Source organism: Canis lupus, chromosome 27 (genome assembly GCF_003254725.2).
Source record: "Canis lupus dingo isolate Sandy chromosome 27, ASM325472v2, whole genome shotgun sequence".
Lineage (NCBI taxonomy): Eukaryota > Metazoa > Chordata > Mammalia > Carnivora > Canidae > Canis > Canis lupus.
In genome coordinates, this window is record NC_064269.1 from 13,533,708 (window position 1) to 13,550,892 (window position 17,185).

The window sequence follows — 17,185 nt, forward strand, 5'->3', positions numbered from 1 at the left end:
GAGTTTTGTAAACTTCACCAGTGAAGCCAATTGGACCTGGAATCTTCCTCATGGAAAAGTTTTAAATTACACATGCATGGTTTCTTAGTGGATCTAAGGCTATTCAGATTATCTATTTCTTTTTTCTTTCTATCTATTTCTCTACTCTATAGAGTAGTTCATCTATTTTAAGGGCCAAGTCCATTTCACAAATTTTTTGGCATGAAATGTTTATAATATTCTTATTATTGTTTTAATATTTGTGGAATGTACAGTGATGTCACCTCTCTCATTCTTTTTTTTGTCTTTATTTATTTATTTTTTTAATTTATTTTATTTTTATTTTTTTTCTCATTCTTAATACTAGTAATTTGTGTTTTCTTTCTTCCATGATCAGTCTAATGAGAAAATTATCATTTTAATAAAATCTTTTTAAAGAACCAGCTTCAGTGTCACTGATTATTACTGTTTTTCATTTAATTGGTTTCCACTCTGACCTTTATTATTTCCTTCCTTCTGCTTAGTTTCATGTGCTTTTTCTTTTCTTGTGTCTGAAGTTTGAAGCTGAGGTCATTGATTTGAGATCTATTTCTGTTTCAATGATGGGTGTTTAGTGCTCTGAATTTCTTCTGAGTTGTTACAGTGGGCTCTCACAAATTTTAATTTGTTGTGTTAACATTTTCATTCAGTTCAAAATTCTTTCTAATCTCCCTTGAGATTCCATCTTTGACCTCTGGTTTATTTAGAAGTATGCTATTTATTTTAAAATATTTGGGGACTCTCTAGTGTTGATTCCAATTTAATTCCATGTGATCAGAGAATATACTATGGATGTCATGAGTCATTATAAATGTATTAACACTAGTTTTGAAGCCCAAGATATGATTTAACTTGGATTATCGGTTTCTTATATATTTGAAAGGAATGTGTATTCTGCTATTGGTGGTTAGAAATGTTCTTCAAGTATCAATTAGATTAACGTTGTTGAAAGTGTTATTCAAATCTTTAATATGCTTATGACATACTATTTTCTGTATATAAGTTCTATCAGTTATTGAGAGAGGGATATTGAATCCTTGACTGTAACTGTGGTTTTGACTGATTTCCTTGTCTGTCATGTATTTTCAAACTGCTTTTAGATGCCTAAACTTTTAGGATTGTGTAATCTTAATAGACTCGTTTATCATTATGAAATGATTTATTATATTGTTTGATCTAAAATCTTGCTTGTATTAATATAGCCACTCTAGATTTCTTTTGACTGTGTTAGCAATCTATATCTTTTTTTTATAGCAATCTGTATCTTTGTTCATCTTTTTACATTTAATATAAAAAATAAATATCATAACCTTTAATGAATCATTTACATTTAGTGTTGGTTTTTGAGTTTTATGTCCAATCTGATCATTTTTGTCTTTTAATTGGTGCCCTTAGAATCTTTGCCTTCAATACGACTATTGATTGATATGGTTGAGCTTAAGTTGACCATCCACTATTTTCCATTTATTATCCAGCCTCCCCCCTGTTTTTCATTCCCCCTTCCCTCTTTTTATGGCTTTTTTTTTTTTCTGGATTGAAGGTTTTTTTAAATTCACTTTATCTACTTTTTTTGCTAAATTACTGTAATCTCCTTTGTATTATTTTGGTGATCTAAATTTTATGTTCTATGTCTTTACTATATGTAATATGTCATTTCATATAGAATGATAATATTCAAGTGTATATTTTAAATTGTTTTTATTCCAGTATAGTTGACACACAATATTACAATAGTTTCAAATGTACAACATAGTGATTCCACATCTCTATTTTATCCTGTGCTCACCACAAGAGTAGCCACCATCTATATACATGCTATGCTATTACAACATCATTAATTATATTCCCTATGGTGTATCTTTTATCCTCATGATTATTCACTTCATAACTGGAAATCTGCCTCTCCCTCTCCCCTGCACTTATTTTGCCCAATGCCTCACCTCTACAAGTGTATACTTTCATTTCTCCTCTCCTAGCATTTGTGCTATGGCATATATATGCCATAATATATGTATGAATATATATATATTACATAATATATGTATGAAATCACAGAATTTTGCCAGGACCATAGAATCATACATAGAAGCTATGCTTCCAATTATATCCAGGCTTCTACAGTGGAGACCCTCCTGCTGTTGCTACTTAGTGAAAATACCACAGCTCCAGCTGCCAAGTTTGGACATGGCACATCCCCACTAGCCCCAGTGCTGCCACCTTTCTAGGCTGTATGTATGCCCTCTACCAGTCTCTGCCATCCTCACTGGGATGGATGTCCCTGTTTGTGTTACTCTCTTTTAATTAAAGCCTTGTGCAGATGTGTTTGATTGGCTGAGCCTGGATCACATACCCGCTCCTAACTCCAGGCATTGCTGGGGAAAGTGAGCTTCTGGCTTCTATTTTAGCAAAGTGAGACTCATCATACAAGCAGTTTTCCAAACAGGGAGGGCCCCAGTGTGTGAGGAGATCACAAAGTATGATAAATACCTACTATAAGTTGGGACATTTAAAAAAATACAGGTGGTATTAGAAGATAATTTTTAAAAGAAAAAAATTTAAAACTACATAGGTTTTAAAAATAAAAGATACAAGGCAATTTAAACATTTTATTTAAAAATAAAAGACGTATCTACAGTATAACAAAAACCTGAAGCATTATTTTTTAATGTCAATAGAGGCTTTAAAATTATGAGTATATATAGTTGATTGCTTTTTTTCCCCTTTCACTCACACTGAGTCTCTCTTCCATCAGTATGATAATTGAAAGCCAAGTCTACACTTAGCCTGTAGGTCTGTGAGAAATAGCTGTGATTACTCCAGGGCTCCTGCATGGAAATTTCATGGCAATTTTACAAAACAAAGATCATACAGAAGAAATTGACTTTGCTTTTCTTGTCAGTGCACTATTACATTCTTATTTTCTTACCAAATCACTCCCTGATGAATATCTGTCATCATTAGCCAGTAGCAATAACATGTTTACTGAATTTTTCAGTAGTCATCCAAACATCTCTTATAACAATTCAGTGATTTAAAGAAAATAATGAAATTATCTTAGCTCTTCAGCTCAGAAACACATTTGTTTTGTATTGCAATCTAAGGAATGCTTTTGTGCATTTGGAAGTTTTTTTTCCCCTTCTCTTTCTTTCTCCTTTCTTTCTTTTCTTCCTTCCTTCCTTCTTTCCTTCCTTCCTTTCTTTTTTTGATTGATCTGCTAAAATAGTTCATCCCTTTCTTGTTTTCCATAGAGTTCAAAGTAACTTCAAGATGACAGACCATTGATTGATAAGTATATTGACTTAGAATTCAGCTTTAAAATTGTCAAGATTTCCTTTTCAAAGATTTTTAAATTATGTATCCTATTCTATGTTTGGGGATTTATGCAGTTTTTCTTCTATTAGACATTTTTCTTTAGAGTAATATGCAAAACTACAGAATGATAAGTAAAGTGATCATATGTCTGGTTAGTAGCTGATAAGATGTCTATTATAGTGGAGATAGCACACCAAAGTTGTGCTTTGCTATTCGTAACCTAGGATTTCCCCAAATTAATGACAAAAGGGTAATCACTAACAGGCCAGATGAATGTAAAAATTAAGGAGATTATAAAACCCACTCTCAAGGGGTGCCTGGATGGCTCAGTGGTTGAGTCTTGGACTCAGAGCATGTTCCCGGGGTCTGGTGGATTGGGTTCCCACAGGGAGCCTGCTTCTCTCTCTGTCTATGTCTCTGCCTGTCTCTGTGTGTCTCTCATGAATAAATAAATAAAATCATTAAAAAAAACTCTCTATTTCTCCTTCTGTCAAACAAATAAATAAAATCTTAAAAAAAAATTAAATAAACTCCCTGCTCAGCTGGGAGCCTGCCTCTCCCTCTTCCTCTGCCTGCCACTCCCCCTGCCAGCGCTCTCTCTCTGTCAAATAAATTAAGAAAATCTTAAAAAAAAAAAGATTATAAAACCCAAGCAAATCAAAATTATTTACATTTAATTTGATCAGTTGACATTTCATCAACAATTTTGGTATCAATTAGGAAAAAGAATAATTCTATTGTAACAATTTTGGTTTTTATGTCATAGCTTGAGCTGGAGAAAATAAATACCATTTTATTTTTTAAAAATATTAAATTTCAGTCCATTGATCTCTATTCTCCACTGAAATTAACCATGATTTTGTCTCTTTCAATAGTTTGATATGTAATGATCTATATGATCAACTTTTTTATATATGGGCAGTAAGAAAATACTGGGAATGAGGACAATGCAAAGGAAAGTGCTTTGCATAAAGTAAATGGTTAAGAAATGGTATATTTATTTCTATTAAAATCTATAGTCTATGCTATGTATTTTTTTAAGATTTTATTTATTTATTTGAGAGAGAGAGAGAGAGAGAGAGAGAGAGCAAGCATACGAACAAGTGGAGGGGCAGAGGGAGAAGCAGACTTACCGCTGAGCGGGGAGCCAGATATGGGGCTTGATTTCAGGACTCCAGGATCATGATGTGAACTGAAGGCAGACACCTAACTGACTGAGCTACCCAGGCGCCCTTTTGCTATGTATTTCCTAAGAAAAAAACATGTTTTGTTAAAATCTGACACTGCCTGACCTATGTATAGAGCTGGGGTCAGGTGGTATGTTATACAAATACTTCATATTATCTCAAACTGTTATTTCATTTTATTATGTATAGATGTGGAAAGTGATGATTTATGGACCCAAGCCAAACAGATTCCATACAGACTGATAGCACTCACTCACACACTTATTGAATCATTCATTCATGCATTCATTCAGTAAATATTTATTGAGCCCCTATATGTACCAACAATGTGCTAGACTCGGGGGGTGTGGTGGTAAACAGGGCAAACACAAGTCCTGCTCTCATTTGCTAAAGATGCTCTTTTTTTTTTTTTTTTAAGATGCTCTTTTTAAATTGTGAGTTGGTTTATAGATAAAACTTCTCTAATTGCACTTAGGAAGACACATTTTGTAAGAGTCCCAGTTTAAGAAAATCACAGGAAGAGAGTGGTGAATGCTACTCTCTTTTACCGTAAAGGTTCTATGTCCCACTTACTGACTCAGCATGAAAATCAGATGAAAGTAATTTCAGCATTGCTCAAGTGTCATTTAGTGTATTTGAGATATAAAAAATATTCCATGGTATACATTGTAAAAATTGTAAAGGAGTGTCTGGAAGAAAATTATCATAGCATTCTTTTGGAAACATTGAGGCTGGCCACTCTTACTGAAATATTTTTTTTGCCTGAAGTTATTTTAATGATCATATTTTACATGTTCAAGGACTACTTGCTGGGAAGACAAAAGCATCCTTCAAAGCAGTCTTTGTTAATGCTATGCAATTTATATGGACAATAAGTTAACACAATTTGTATCACCAAAAGTTTTTGGTTCCCTTGAGTTAAGAGGATAGAATAGGAAACAGGAATTTATTAATTTAACCAAATAACTTCACAGAGCAAGTATAAAATATAAGTTGGTTGTTTCAGATGGGTATTTCATTTAGATTTAACATGATAAATACACCTAACATGGCATAGCAGGTTCATAATATTACCATGCTTACAACCTCAGACAGAGTCAATATTACAATTGATTTTACAATTTGGATTCCAAATGCAAAACAAAACCTACTGAATTGTTTAAAACAAAGTGATTAAAAAAAAAAAACAAAGTGATTAATGAGGAGCTAACCATGTCACAAGATAACCTTTGAAAAGTATTTCCAACTACTAGCCAAAAGATTGAGCCTTGCTGAAGAAGCAGCGTCACATCAAATTAATCACTTCTCAATTAAAGAAGGTGAGTTGTTAATTTCATTAGTGATTCTACTTTGAAACTAATACTTCCCACTGCTCTCATTTCAGATTGCTGGATCCTATTTAATTAAAGGGTTTCTTGAAATGCCAAGCCAACCTGTTTTCTTTTATTTTTTTAACTATTTATTTATTTATTTATTTAATTTATGATAGGCACACAGTGAGAGAGAGAGAGAGGCAGAGACACAGGCAGAGGGAGAAGCAGGCTCCATGCACCGGGAGCCTGACGTGGGATTCGATCCCGGATATCCAGGACCGGGCCCTGGGCCAAAGGCAGGCGCCAAACCGCTGCGCCACCCAGGGATCCCTGTTTTCTTTTAACTGTTATTATTTGTAGCTACACGTTTAGGTCAATAAGAAATATTTTGACACGCTACAGTCAAAGTTGAGTGCTACTGGAATTTTTGTCTCTAGCAAAAATGTGTTACACTATGATTTGTATTGTCGGGTATTTTAATATATGGTCATGTGGCTCTTTCACTACGTGGAAAAGATTACATTTGAGGATAGGGACTAGGCACTATATTTTTCTGTATACATTGGAAAAATATGTTATCTCAAAATGTTAGTGTCCTTCTACCAATTTGGGGGAAGCCAGCGGAGTGACAAACTAATATGCACACTAAGAATAGTAGAGGGGAGGGGCACCTGGGTGGCTCAGCGGTTCAGCATCTGCCTTTGGCTCAGGGTCCCACATCAGGCTCTCTGTGGGAAGCCTGCTTCTCTTTCTGCCTGTGTCTCTGACTCTGTCTCTGCATCTCTCATGAATAAATAAATAAAAATCTAAAAAAAAAAAAAAAAAGAACAGTAGAGAGGAGAAAAGGATAGAATTTGGAACTTCAATACCATTTTTCAAAGAGTAACCATACATTCCTGATGCTGCCTACGTTGAATATTCAAATTCATGCAATAATTCATTTCTGTAGTATATAATAACATAGTCTGAGTGGGATTTTCTGCCATTCAGAATTGAAACTATATAAATACTGATACAATATTATTATCCTCCTTTTACAGAAGAAAAAACTGAAATTTAGACAAATAAGTTGCTTAAGTCACACAAATAAGTAGCAGAGCAAAGATATGAACTTGTGTTCATACAGTATCTAGGCGTACTCCATCCCCACTTCCCCGCCCTATTATTCGTTTAATAGAGCTCTTTCCCCACTCCTGTTATTAATACGGTGTTCTTCTTTTCTACTAACTTTTTTGGCTTGCCCTTTTTTTCTCAGAGAAAGAAGTGTTCCTTCTCCCGATGGCTAGATTAGCCTCTCCTCTAATGATCTCGCTCTTATCGTCCTTGTCTTCTTTGGGACTTGGCTCTGTCAATCATTCAGGCTGTTGATTTGTCCATTTCTTTTTTTCACTTCAGCATATGAGTAAATTCAAGTCATGCTTGACACCTCCACCCTTACTCTTAATCCTGATAACTCGTTAAGCTCTTCCTTCCTTTATTACATTTACCAATTGCTAATTTTCTCTTAATTGAAATCACTCTTTTCAAAGACTCTGCATGGGGAGAGGCACTGCAAAAGAGAAGGAGATATTACGTTGTATTACAGGTTCTATTCCTGGTTGGGTCATGGTTATTAATGGACAGGATCAATGTGTGTTAAAATATCATCCATGACTCATGCTTTCTTTTGTGTTTCCTCTCCATGTCTCCCTGTAGTAAGCAGATCTAGATATGGCATTGGTCTAGTGGGGCATGCTGATTGTCCTTTTTTCTTATCCTGCATTCTTTCCTCCTTCATCCCATCTTTCCTACTCCTCCTTAGAGCCAGTCAAAGAAAGGCAAGATTTTGGAGGACCTCCTAAGCACCTATTGTTATATTTCATAACCATGGCATGGGACCTACACTTTACCTTTGTACCTATTAACAATACAGGATGTTTATTCTGGTGCTGCTATTGTCTATTATATGTACAGAAAGGAGGAATGGGGGGATCCCTGGGTGGCGCAGCGGTTTGGCGCCTGCCTTTGGCCCAGGGCGCGATCCTGGAGACCCAGGATCGAATCCCACGTCGGGCTTCCTGTGCATGGAGCCTGCTTCTCCCTCTGCCTGTGTCTCTGTGCCTCTCTCTCTCTCTCTCTCTCTCTGTATGACTATCATAAATAATAAAAAAAAAAAAAGAAAGGAGGAATGGTCAGTGGGGCAGGATTCTGGCATTACTGAGTTTCTGAACATACATTCTGATTCTCAGCAGTCACCTTTGACTCCCTCAGCCCAGCTTTATTGTGGCATGATTGATAAATAAAAACTGTATATATTTAAGGTGTACCATGTGATATATTTTTAAAAATATTTTATTTATTTATTCATGGCAGAGAGAGAGAGAGAGAGAAAAAAAGAGAGGCAGAGAGAGAAGCAGGCTCCACACAGGGAGACTGATGTGGGACTCGATCCCTGGTCTCCAGGATCACACACCGGGCTGAAGGCGGCACTAAACCGCTGGGCCAGAGGGGCTGCCCCCATGTGATATTTTGATATGCACATACATTGTGAAATAATGACCACAGTCAAGCTAATTAGCATACAGTATATTCATCACCTAATAGGATTTTTTGCGAAAACACTTAAGATATACTCTATTAGCAAATTTAAAGTATACAACATATTATTAACTATTAACTATTGTCATGGTGGTATACATTAGGTCTTTACCACTGACTTTCTCATAGTAATATTCAATGATTTTATATGAATTTTTATTCTCTTTGATGTCTATGCAATATATTTGATTCTCTTAGCTAGTCTCTCATTCTTGAAATTCTTTACTTGGTTTTTATGCCTTGTCATTGTACTAGCTACTTACGGTAACTCAAACTTGTTTGTTTAATGGTCCAGTATTTCTTTACTTGTCTTCTGGCAAAATAGTACCCTGGATTTCACAACCTCAGCCATATGATTTACTTCCACTCATAGCTCAAGGTGTGGGCACAGTTAGGCCCTCACTGGTCAACAAGCAATCTCTCAACTATGGTAATTGGGTTATGGATGGGCACATAATTGACCGATCCAACTGGATACTGTACAATACATTTTTAAGGACTTCAGAGAAAGAAATCCTTTTTTTTTTTTGACCCTTAGACATATAGAATTAGATCTTAGACCCTTAGTGGATAGAGTTTGGAGCTTCCTGTAGCCGCGTGACTGTCAGGTGGCTTTTGAAAGTGGAGCTTAACTAGCAAGAAGCAGAATGCAGAGATGGAGCAAGGTCTCTCCTCCTGGTGACATCCTGGAGTTTGAGTCCTTCATCCAGCTACTTTGAAATCAGCCTATTATAGACTTTTCAGAGACAAGAGCTGATAAAGTCTCCCTTTTCCCCCATGATTTTTAGCTTAAACCAGTTGATTGGGGTTTTTTCTCCTTTGCAATCTATATAGCACAAAAAACAAAACAACCTCTGCATTTTATTGTGTATAGATTCATACATATAGATTCATAGGGAAATTTCTAGAAAGATAAATGTCAAAGGAGTAGGAGTGGTTATCTCTGAAGAAGGGGGGCTATTATGGCAGGAGAGATGATTGGGAAGAGATTTATGTTTTTTTTTTTTTTCTTAGACTGCTTCACAAGGATCAGTTACTCATAAAGTTAAAAATAAAGAGCCAATTAACACAAAGACAACACTGTGCTACTAACCTCCGCCCCTCCCAACAACAACAACGTTTATTGATTTAGTAACCAATATATTTGTCTGATATTCAGGATCTATAGCAGTGTAACTAAAACCTCTCTCTTCTTACCCTCTTCTGTGGCAAGTCACTAGTATTCCTGGATGTTTGTAAAGCTAATGTACTTAAAACAGGGGCTTTAGAACTTATCTTGCAAACCAATAATGATGCTTATAATTATTATTTACTGTGTAATGGCAACCAATTCTATTTCAAAATACGTTTTCATGCTCTCTCTAGTCAATGAGTAGTCGCTGCACCATTTATCTGCTTTGCAAATAAAAAGGAAAAAAACAAAGCACAAACTAATCTATAGCTTTGTCTCAAGTTGCACAGTAAAACAGCGATAGTGATGGGACTCATGTTTTTTGATTGTCTCCTGATGAGCTTTCCATTTCTCCAAAATCTGCACCTGGGGCAGGACTTAGGGAACTCCGCTTAAGATTCTGCTCTTGTGCTAAAATGAACTCGTCTCCTTCCAATACCAAGGAGAACTCTACTAAATTTACTGATGCCTTTTTTTTTCATGTCATATTTCCTTTGAGATGTAACCTGGCCTTAGATACATAAATGCCCCGATGATACAGAACAGAAACATTTTATGTAGTTTACTGTTCCGTGACACAAAAATCTGAATTTACAGCAAGGGATGCTCAGGAGTACTCACTACACCTGCTTGGAGTAAGAGGCAGTTTGTTGCAGCTCAGCAAGAGCAACTGTTAACAGTATCGGCTGATTCTCATCCTGCGGAGCCGGGCTCTTTACAAGAGGGGAATCGATTCACCACCAGGGGGCGCAGGTTTTCTATAGTAGACGTGGAAAAAGAGGCGCTCTCACCTGAATCTTTCCTGAAGTTTGAATATTAAAGAGTTCATTGCTCCGGAGCTAAAAGCTCTTTCTGTTTAACTGATCCCTGGGGATGATGATAGAGCCTTGCTTTAAAGCCACACAATCAGTTAAACCTTCTGAGCTCATTCATTCATTTTTCCCGGTTTCTGGAAAAGAAAGTGCCATAATTTGGAGATAATCATGACAGACAATCCAAATGAAAGCAATTTTGACAAATTCTAATAAAACTTTTTATTGAAGTAGGGATGACAAAATCCTTTTCTCTAAGAGGAAAATAGACTATCTTAGGCGTCGGGCTAACAACTTCTTGCTCCAATAAAGGAAATAAGGGCCCCGGAGCCCTAAGAAATAGAATCTTATGCTGCTTTAACTCATACCCTCAGCCTGAAGAATGAGAGCAAATTAGAGAGACAAGGTAATCTTTCTCTTTTGAAGCAGAACTGTGTAAGATGATTGACAAAGGACGTAAAGTGGAGGTAGGGGACTCAACAATAGGCAATTCAACAGTTTAAAAACTCGGTCACAAATGATGCCCTCTTTGCTTTGTTTCAGGGGAATAAGGCACATCCTTCTTTTTTTTTTTTTTTTTTTTTTGGTGAGCCTTTTGGGGGAGGAAGGTGGAGGATGCCTTAAATCACACATGGGATTCTAGGTGCCTCCTTTCTACCCCTGGGAAGTACCTGGTTATACACGAGTGGAATGCATTCATTAATGTAAATTTTCTTTTTACACATCAGGGACTCATGGAAGGAGCTTTGGCATTCGCCTGGGCCACATACGTTATCTCTGCCCTCAAGAATTAGGATGTACCGTGTCCTTACCATAAGCATGAGTGGAGGAGGTTCCTGGCAGTGAGGGGAGACTGCCTATAGACATGGGACAGAGCACAGCCCAGGAGGCTGCAGAACAAATTTATGTCACAATATTATAAAAGAAAGCGGGATCTATTTCCTAGGCCCTTCCTAGCTTTGGCCATCCGCAGTCTGTTAGAAGGCCCCTCAGGATGTTTGAAGGGGGTGTCTCCCTAGCCCTACTCTGGGAGCCTATTCCCTGGCCTTCCCACACTGGCCTGCCCCCCCAGCTGCGGTCGAGCCGAGCCGGGGTCGATTCCTTGCAGATGCCAGCTCCCTAAATCAAGGAGCCGCGGTCGGAGGTCGCGCTAGGGCGGGAGAGGGCGGGAGGGGGCGGGGTCGAGAGGTCTCTGGGGCCGGAGCCGGGCCCCACCCAGGCGGGGGGGCGGGGCCGCGGGAGGCTCCGCCCCCGGGCCCGGAGCACGTGACCGCGGCCCCGCCCCCGCCCCGCCTCCCGCCTCCCGCGTCCCGCCTCCCGCGTCCCGCCCGCTCCGCAGCGCCAGCTCGGCAGGCAGGCGCGGGGCGTGAGTGCAGAGTGAGCCCCGCCAGCCCGCGAGTCCGCCGCGGCGCCGGAGCTCGGCCGCCCGCAACTTTCTCCCCGGAGCGGCGGCAGCCGGAGCGGGAGCGGGAGCGGGAGCCGGGAGGAGGAAGGCGGCGGCCGCTGCTCCCGGCCGCCCGGGCTCCCCAGCCCTCGGAGAGCCCGCCCGCGCGCCCGCCCCGGGGGGTCCCGGGCCCCTGCCCTATGTCCCGCAAGGCGAGCGAGAATGTGGAGTACACGCTGCGGAGCCTGAGCAGCCTCATGGGCGAGCGGCGCAGGAAGCAGCAGGAGCCGGACGCGGCGAGCACGGCCGGGGAGCGCAGCCTCCTGGCGGCCGCCGAGTCGAGCGCCAGCCTGCAGGGCGCGGGCGGGGGCGCGGGCGGGGGCGCGGGCGGCGGCGGCGGCGGCGGCGGCGGCGGGGACCTGGAGCGCGCGGCGCGGCGGCAGTTCCAGCAGGACGAGACCCCCGCCTTCGTGTACGTGGCGGCCGTGTTCTCGGCGCTCGGCGGCTTCCTGTTCGGCTACGACACCGGCGTGGTGTCGGGGGCCATGCTGCTGCTCAAGCGGCAGCTCAGCCTGGACGCGCTGTGGCAGGAGCTGCTGGTGTCCAGCACGGTGGGGGCGGCCGCCGTCTCGGCGCTGGCCGGCGGGGCCCTCAACGGCGTGTTCGGCCGCCGCGCCGCCATCCTGCTGGCCAGCGCGCTCTTCGCCGCCGGCTCCGCGGTGCTGGCCGCGGCCGGGAACCGGGAGACGCTGCTCGCCGGCCGGCTGGTCGTGGGGCTCGGCATCGGTGAGTCGGGGCCGGCCGCCTGCCCTCGGCGCCCGCCGGGGCCCCGTCGGGGGATGGCTGGGCCCGAGAACGCCCGGCTGCTTGGCTGGCTCCGCTAGCAAGCGCGCGCGTGTGTGTGCGCGTGTGTGTGTGCGCGCGTGTGTCACCCCGCGGACGGGCTGCGGGGCCGTATTCGCTGCCGGCTCCCCCGACCCACCAGGAACCCTCCGCCGCCCGCGGACAAGCGAATCCGCGCGACGGGGGCATCTCCTTAGCGCTCCTAGGAACCTTGATCCAGCCCTGCCTGATGCCCCTCTAGAGTTTTAGGAGCGGGAAGATCGCTTTCCTGCGTTCTCTCCCTTTCTTTTTCTGCTGCTAGCGCCTTGCCTCTGGGGATTCCAAACTCCGAACCTCAGCGCAGACTTCAATTCCCAGTAAGAGGGACGCCCGGGTGGCTCAGCGGTTGAGCATCTATCTGCCTTCGGCTCGGGGCGTGATCCCACGGTCCCGGGATCGAGTCTCACTCACATCGGGCTCCCTGCATGGAGCCTGCTTCTCCGTCTGCCTTTGCCTCTGCCTGCCCCCCCCCCTCTCTCTCTCTCTCTCTCTCTCTCTCTCTCGTTTCTCATGAATGAATGAACAAACTCTTTTAATAAAAAAAAAAAAATCCCAGTAGGATAATTTTTTAAAGTTAATCAGGCGATTCTGGACTCTGTTCTTTGCCACCTGTACACTTTTTTCCTTCTCTAGTCATGTATTCTTATTTTTCTCTCTTTTTTTGCTCTTACTGTTGTACTGCTGCTTGCTTTCATATTTTAACCAGACGAATTCCTTCTCTCTTTTTCTAACTTTTTCCTTTAAATCCATATCCACCCATTCTCTTTCGTTTTGCCTCTCTTGCTTTCCCGTTGGGAACCAAATTATCTACAAAAGGTCATGTTCACTTATTAAATTCATTTAGGAGCCACTCCCCCTGTGGATAAATGCCCAGCAAGATGGATGTTTGCAATTACTTCAAAAATGAAAGGATTAAGGTTCTCCTGGCATTGATTTTTTTTTTTTTTCACCCTGGTTGCTGAGCAGGGGAGGCACAATTGGCAAGTTCTTGGCAGACAGGACCCATTTGGAAATGTCCTTGGTATTATTAGAAAGCACTTTTGAGGGAAAAGTAGGGGGTTGAGACATAAATCTCACTAGTAATTTTTTTAAGAAGGCTGCTGATGCTTCTTAAATGTTTCATTTTATAATTCAGTTTGTCTCCTTTAGAGTGCTGTTGAAGTATTTTTTTTTCTCTATGGCTGGGGCTCGATGAAAACTCTTTAAACCTGGGACTCCTAATAATTTGTCCATTCACCAACTTGACATGGTTTTCACTCCTTTCCTTGTAGTGTGTGTCTAAGGGGAAGTGAGCCCCAATTACACAGCTCCACATTTAGGAACCATGAGCCTAAACTTCAGCTCACTGCACTTCATATCCCAAATCTGTCGTCACTGACCTTCGTTTTATTTCACTGTTTCAATTAGTGAAGCAGGCAAGGCTCTCAGTAAAATATTAAGTTGGCACATTAAAGTCCAAAATGACCAAAAAGCACAGCTGAGATGAAACTCTGTGTGGAGGAACTACCTGTGCCTTCAGATCCCGTCGATAAATAACCTGTGGTTAAAATCAAAGGGTCAGGATTCTTTTCTCATTATTTTCAGCATTCTCTGCTTGGGACGCCTGAACCACATTTATTGTTTCTTCTGACCTAAAAATAACATAATTTTAGGTGGCAAGGTTTGTTCAGTAAGACTGACTCTTGTGATTTTTGAAATTGAATAATGTTTTGCGGAGATCTTTGAAAGCTTTCTGGACTTGAGCTGTGGCAGGTATTGGGTATTTGGGATACTCTGTTTACTCCTTTTTTTTTTTTTTTTTTTTTATCTGCTGGGAAAATTGAGGTCCTGTTGTGTGTCAGGTCTCCACCCAGATGTAAGCCGCAGCATGGTGAGGAGCATTTAACTCTAGTGAGAGTAGCAGGTGGGAATAAAGCCAGGTAGAACTTGCTAGGCTCTAGAAGGTATCTCGTGGAGACAAGGGCTGATGCATTCAGGATCAGTACGGTTACCCTAACAGAGGGAAGCTGGAAGCTCTTCTTCATAGCAATGGTATGTTGATGTGTGAGTAGTGTTCTAACAGAGGGAGAAAGGACCTTCTAAGCCAGGGGGTGAGTAAAGACAGCACAGGGCATGCTTGGGGTGGAAGGTGGATGCAACACAGAGGATGAAGCAGGAGGCAAGATTGGAAAGGTTGATGTGCAGGAACTACCTGTGTGTCTCACAGCCTCCTTCTGCTTGCCTGCCAGCGCATCCCAGTTAAGACCTGGTCCTGATTTAGTCTTAGGGTGTGAGCCATCTCCTCTGAAACACACTCTTAGAATAGAAGCCCTGATACAAAGTATCATAAAAGCCACCTTTACTTATAAAGTGTAGAAAGCTAAATCATAAACAGGTTTTGAAATAGACTACATTTGGAATTAGGATTATGCACAGCATGCAATTGTACATGTAAAATCCTTAAAATGCGCAAGAATTACCTCCCAAAGGACAAGTCACAGAATTATTTTTAGCTACAAGGAAATGTGTCCCTAACATGAATCTTTTTTTTTTTTTTTTTTTTTTTTTGAGAAGGAGGAGGATGGGAGGACATTAAATCATTTTCGCTTGCTTAGTAGGTAAAATCTGGGTGAATTTCATGCTACTTTTTTTGAATAGTTAAATTTTATGCATGGTGGGAAGGTTTTTTTTTGTTTGTTTGGCCCTTTTGATACTTAACAAATGATGAATAACAAGATGTGGCTTTTGCTGTTTTTTGTTTGTTTGTTTGTTTTTTAGATAAGTTTGCAATGAGAATTTCTTCCACAGATTTACCTGTGGTAAATATAAAACCCATGGGAACAGGGCTTTTGTTCATTTTGTTCACTGATGTGTATTCCTAGCCTATGGGAGGCACTTACTAATTGGAATAGTGAGCAGAAACATTAAAAAAAAATTCCACTTCTGTTAGGATACCACTTTAAGAGAGGACCGTTCATTATTTAAAAAAAGTTATCAACAAAATATTTGAAAGGCCATCCAAGGGTTTTAGTTTCTAATACTTTAATGCAATCATTCATTTATCTATTCAACAAATGCTAATTAAGCTTCCATTATTGATTTCTGTCAGATTTGGCGTAGGCAGTAATTAGATAAAAATCCCACCCTGGAGGTGTTCATTCTCTTAATAAAATGGAAAGACCATCAACAAACAATTAAAATACAATAGAAGTTTCTCTAAGAGGTACTGGCAACAGAAGAGTAGGCAGTTGATTCTTTTAGGGGGAAGTAAATAGAACACCTAGGAGGTTTTACAGAAAAATACTGAAACTGGGGTTTGAAGGGTGAGTAGGAGTTCAGATGTAGAGGGAGCTGGGAAAAGAGCTAATATTCAGTGCTTTAGTTCCTAGTAGGCATCCTGCATTACTTTACATGTGTTATTTCATTACACGTGTTATTTTAATCCTGACTGAAATAGATGGGGAACAGGTCCTCTTTTGCTGGATGTAGGAACAGTTCATAGCAGTTAAATGACAGGGTCACTGGTACAAAGTCAAGATTTAAAAAAAAAAAAAAAACAGAGTCAGAGTCTTTTGCTGGGCATTTAAGGTAGCATTAACAGTGGGTATAAAGACCTAGAAAAATCAAAGCAGTATTTGAAGCATAAAGTGAGTGAAGGGTGGCAATGGGGGTGCTCATGAAACTAGGATGTTATTTTGGGGGGAGGGTTAGACTGAATAGGGATTATTTGGCAGTGCCTATACAGGGACAGTCATGGGAGGTTTTTAGCGATAAACGATGTGGTCAGATTAAACATCCTTTGTATTTGGTCTTCCCCCTCCCCCTTTTTGCTTTTAAACTCTTATTTTCTTCCCCAAACCTTCTTGCCTCTTTGAATTTTGTAGTATTAGAAAGCCTCTGCTGAGATGGTTACTGCAGGGTGGGTAAAGCCTAGCAAGTGGCCATGAATTACTGGAAAAGGAAGATTCCGTGGGGCCTTCAACAGAAACCTTTGAAAAAGATAAGCTGTAGAGTGTAGTTGATCCGTATTAAATGAGTCATGTCATAAAAGAAGCATCAGAAATTGGGTATTGGTGTTTGATTTAGTTTAAGGATTTGGTTTTCTTTTTACAACAAAATCATCTTACTGGGTGCTTGTTTGAATAGGGCATGACTTGAGGTTTTTTTTTCACCAGAGTTTCCTTTGGTTCCTCTGGTTGGTTTTGTTCTTTTCTTGCATTGAGTCCTGGGACCGACTGATTAGTCCTTTCTCCACAGTGTTGGCATTTACTCTACTGCTCATAATAAGCAATGATTTAGTGCCTGTGTAGCAAGTATCAAGAAGAGTCTAAACAGATATTCACCAATATTCAAAACCTTTACTGAGAACTGACGTATGAATTTATACAGCACTGGGTTTGTTGAATTAATCTTAGATTTCTATCACTTTCTCCTGGCCCAGTACTCCCTCTACTGGAACACAGTTTGTGGCTGCATATTGCAGCCTGTGATCAGTCTGTTATAACCCGTAGAGTAACATTGTTAAAAAATACTTTTTTTTTTCCTCCAAA

General features: G+C 40.8%; 1 protein-coding gene across 1 annotated transcript in view; it reads left to right on the top strand.

Annotated features, from left to right (window-relative positions):
* Window positions 1–11,698: 11,698 nt before the first annotated feature.
* SLC2A13 (solute carrier family 2 member 13) overlaps window positions 11,699–17,185 on the top strand; it is a 363,418-nt gene continuing 357,931 nt past the window's right edge. Inside the window, exon 1 of the mRNA XM_025455601.3 lies at window positions 11,699–12,560. Within this exon, the coding sequence (XP_025311386.3) occupies window positions 11,975–12,560 (586 nt within the window). The 5' untranslated portion in view covers window positions 11,699–11,974. The remainder of the gene's footprint in view (window positions 12,561–17,185) is intronic.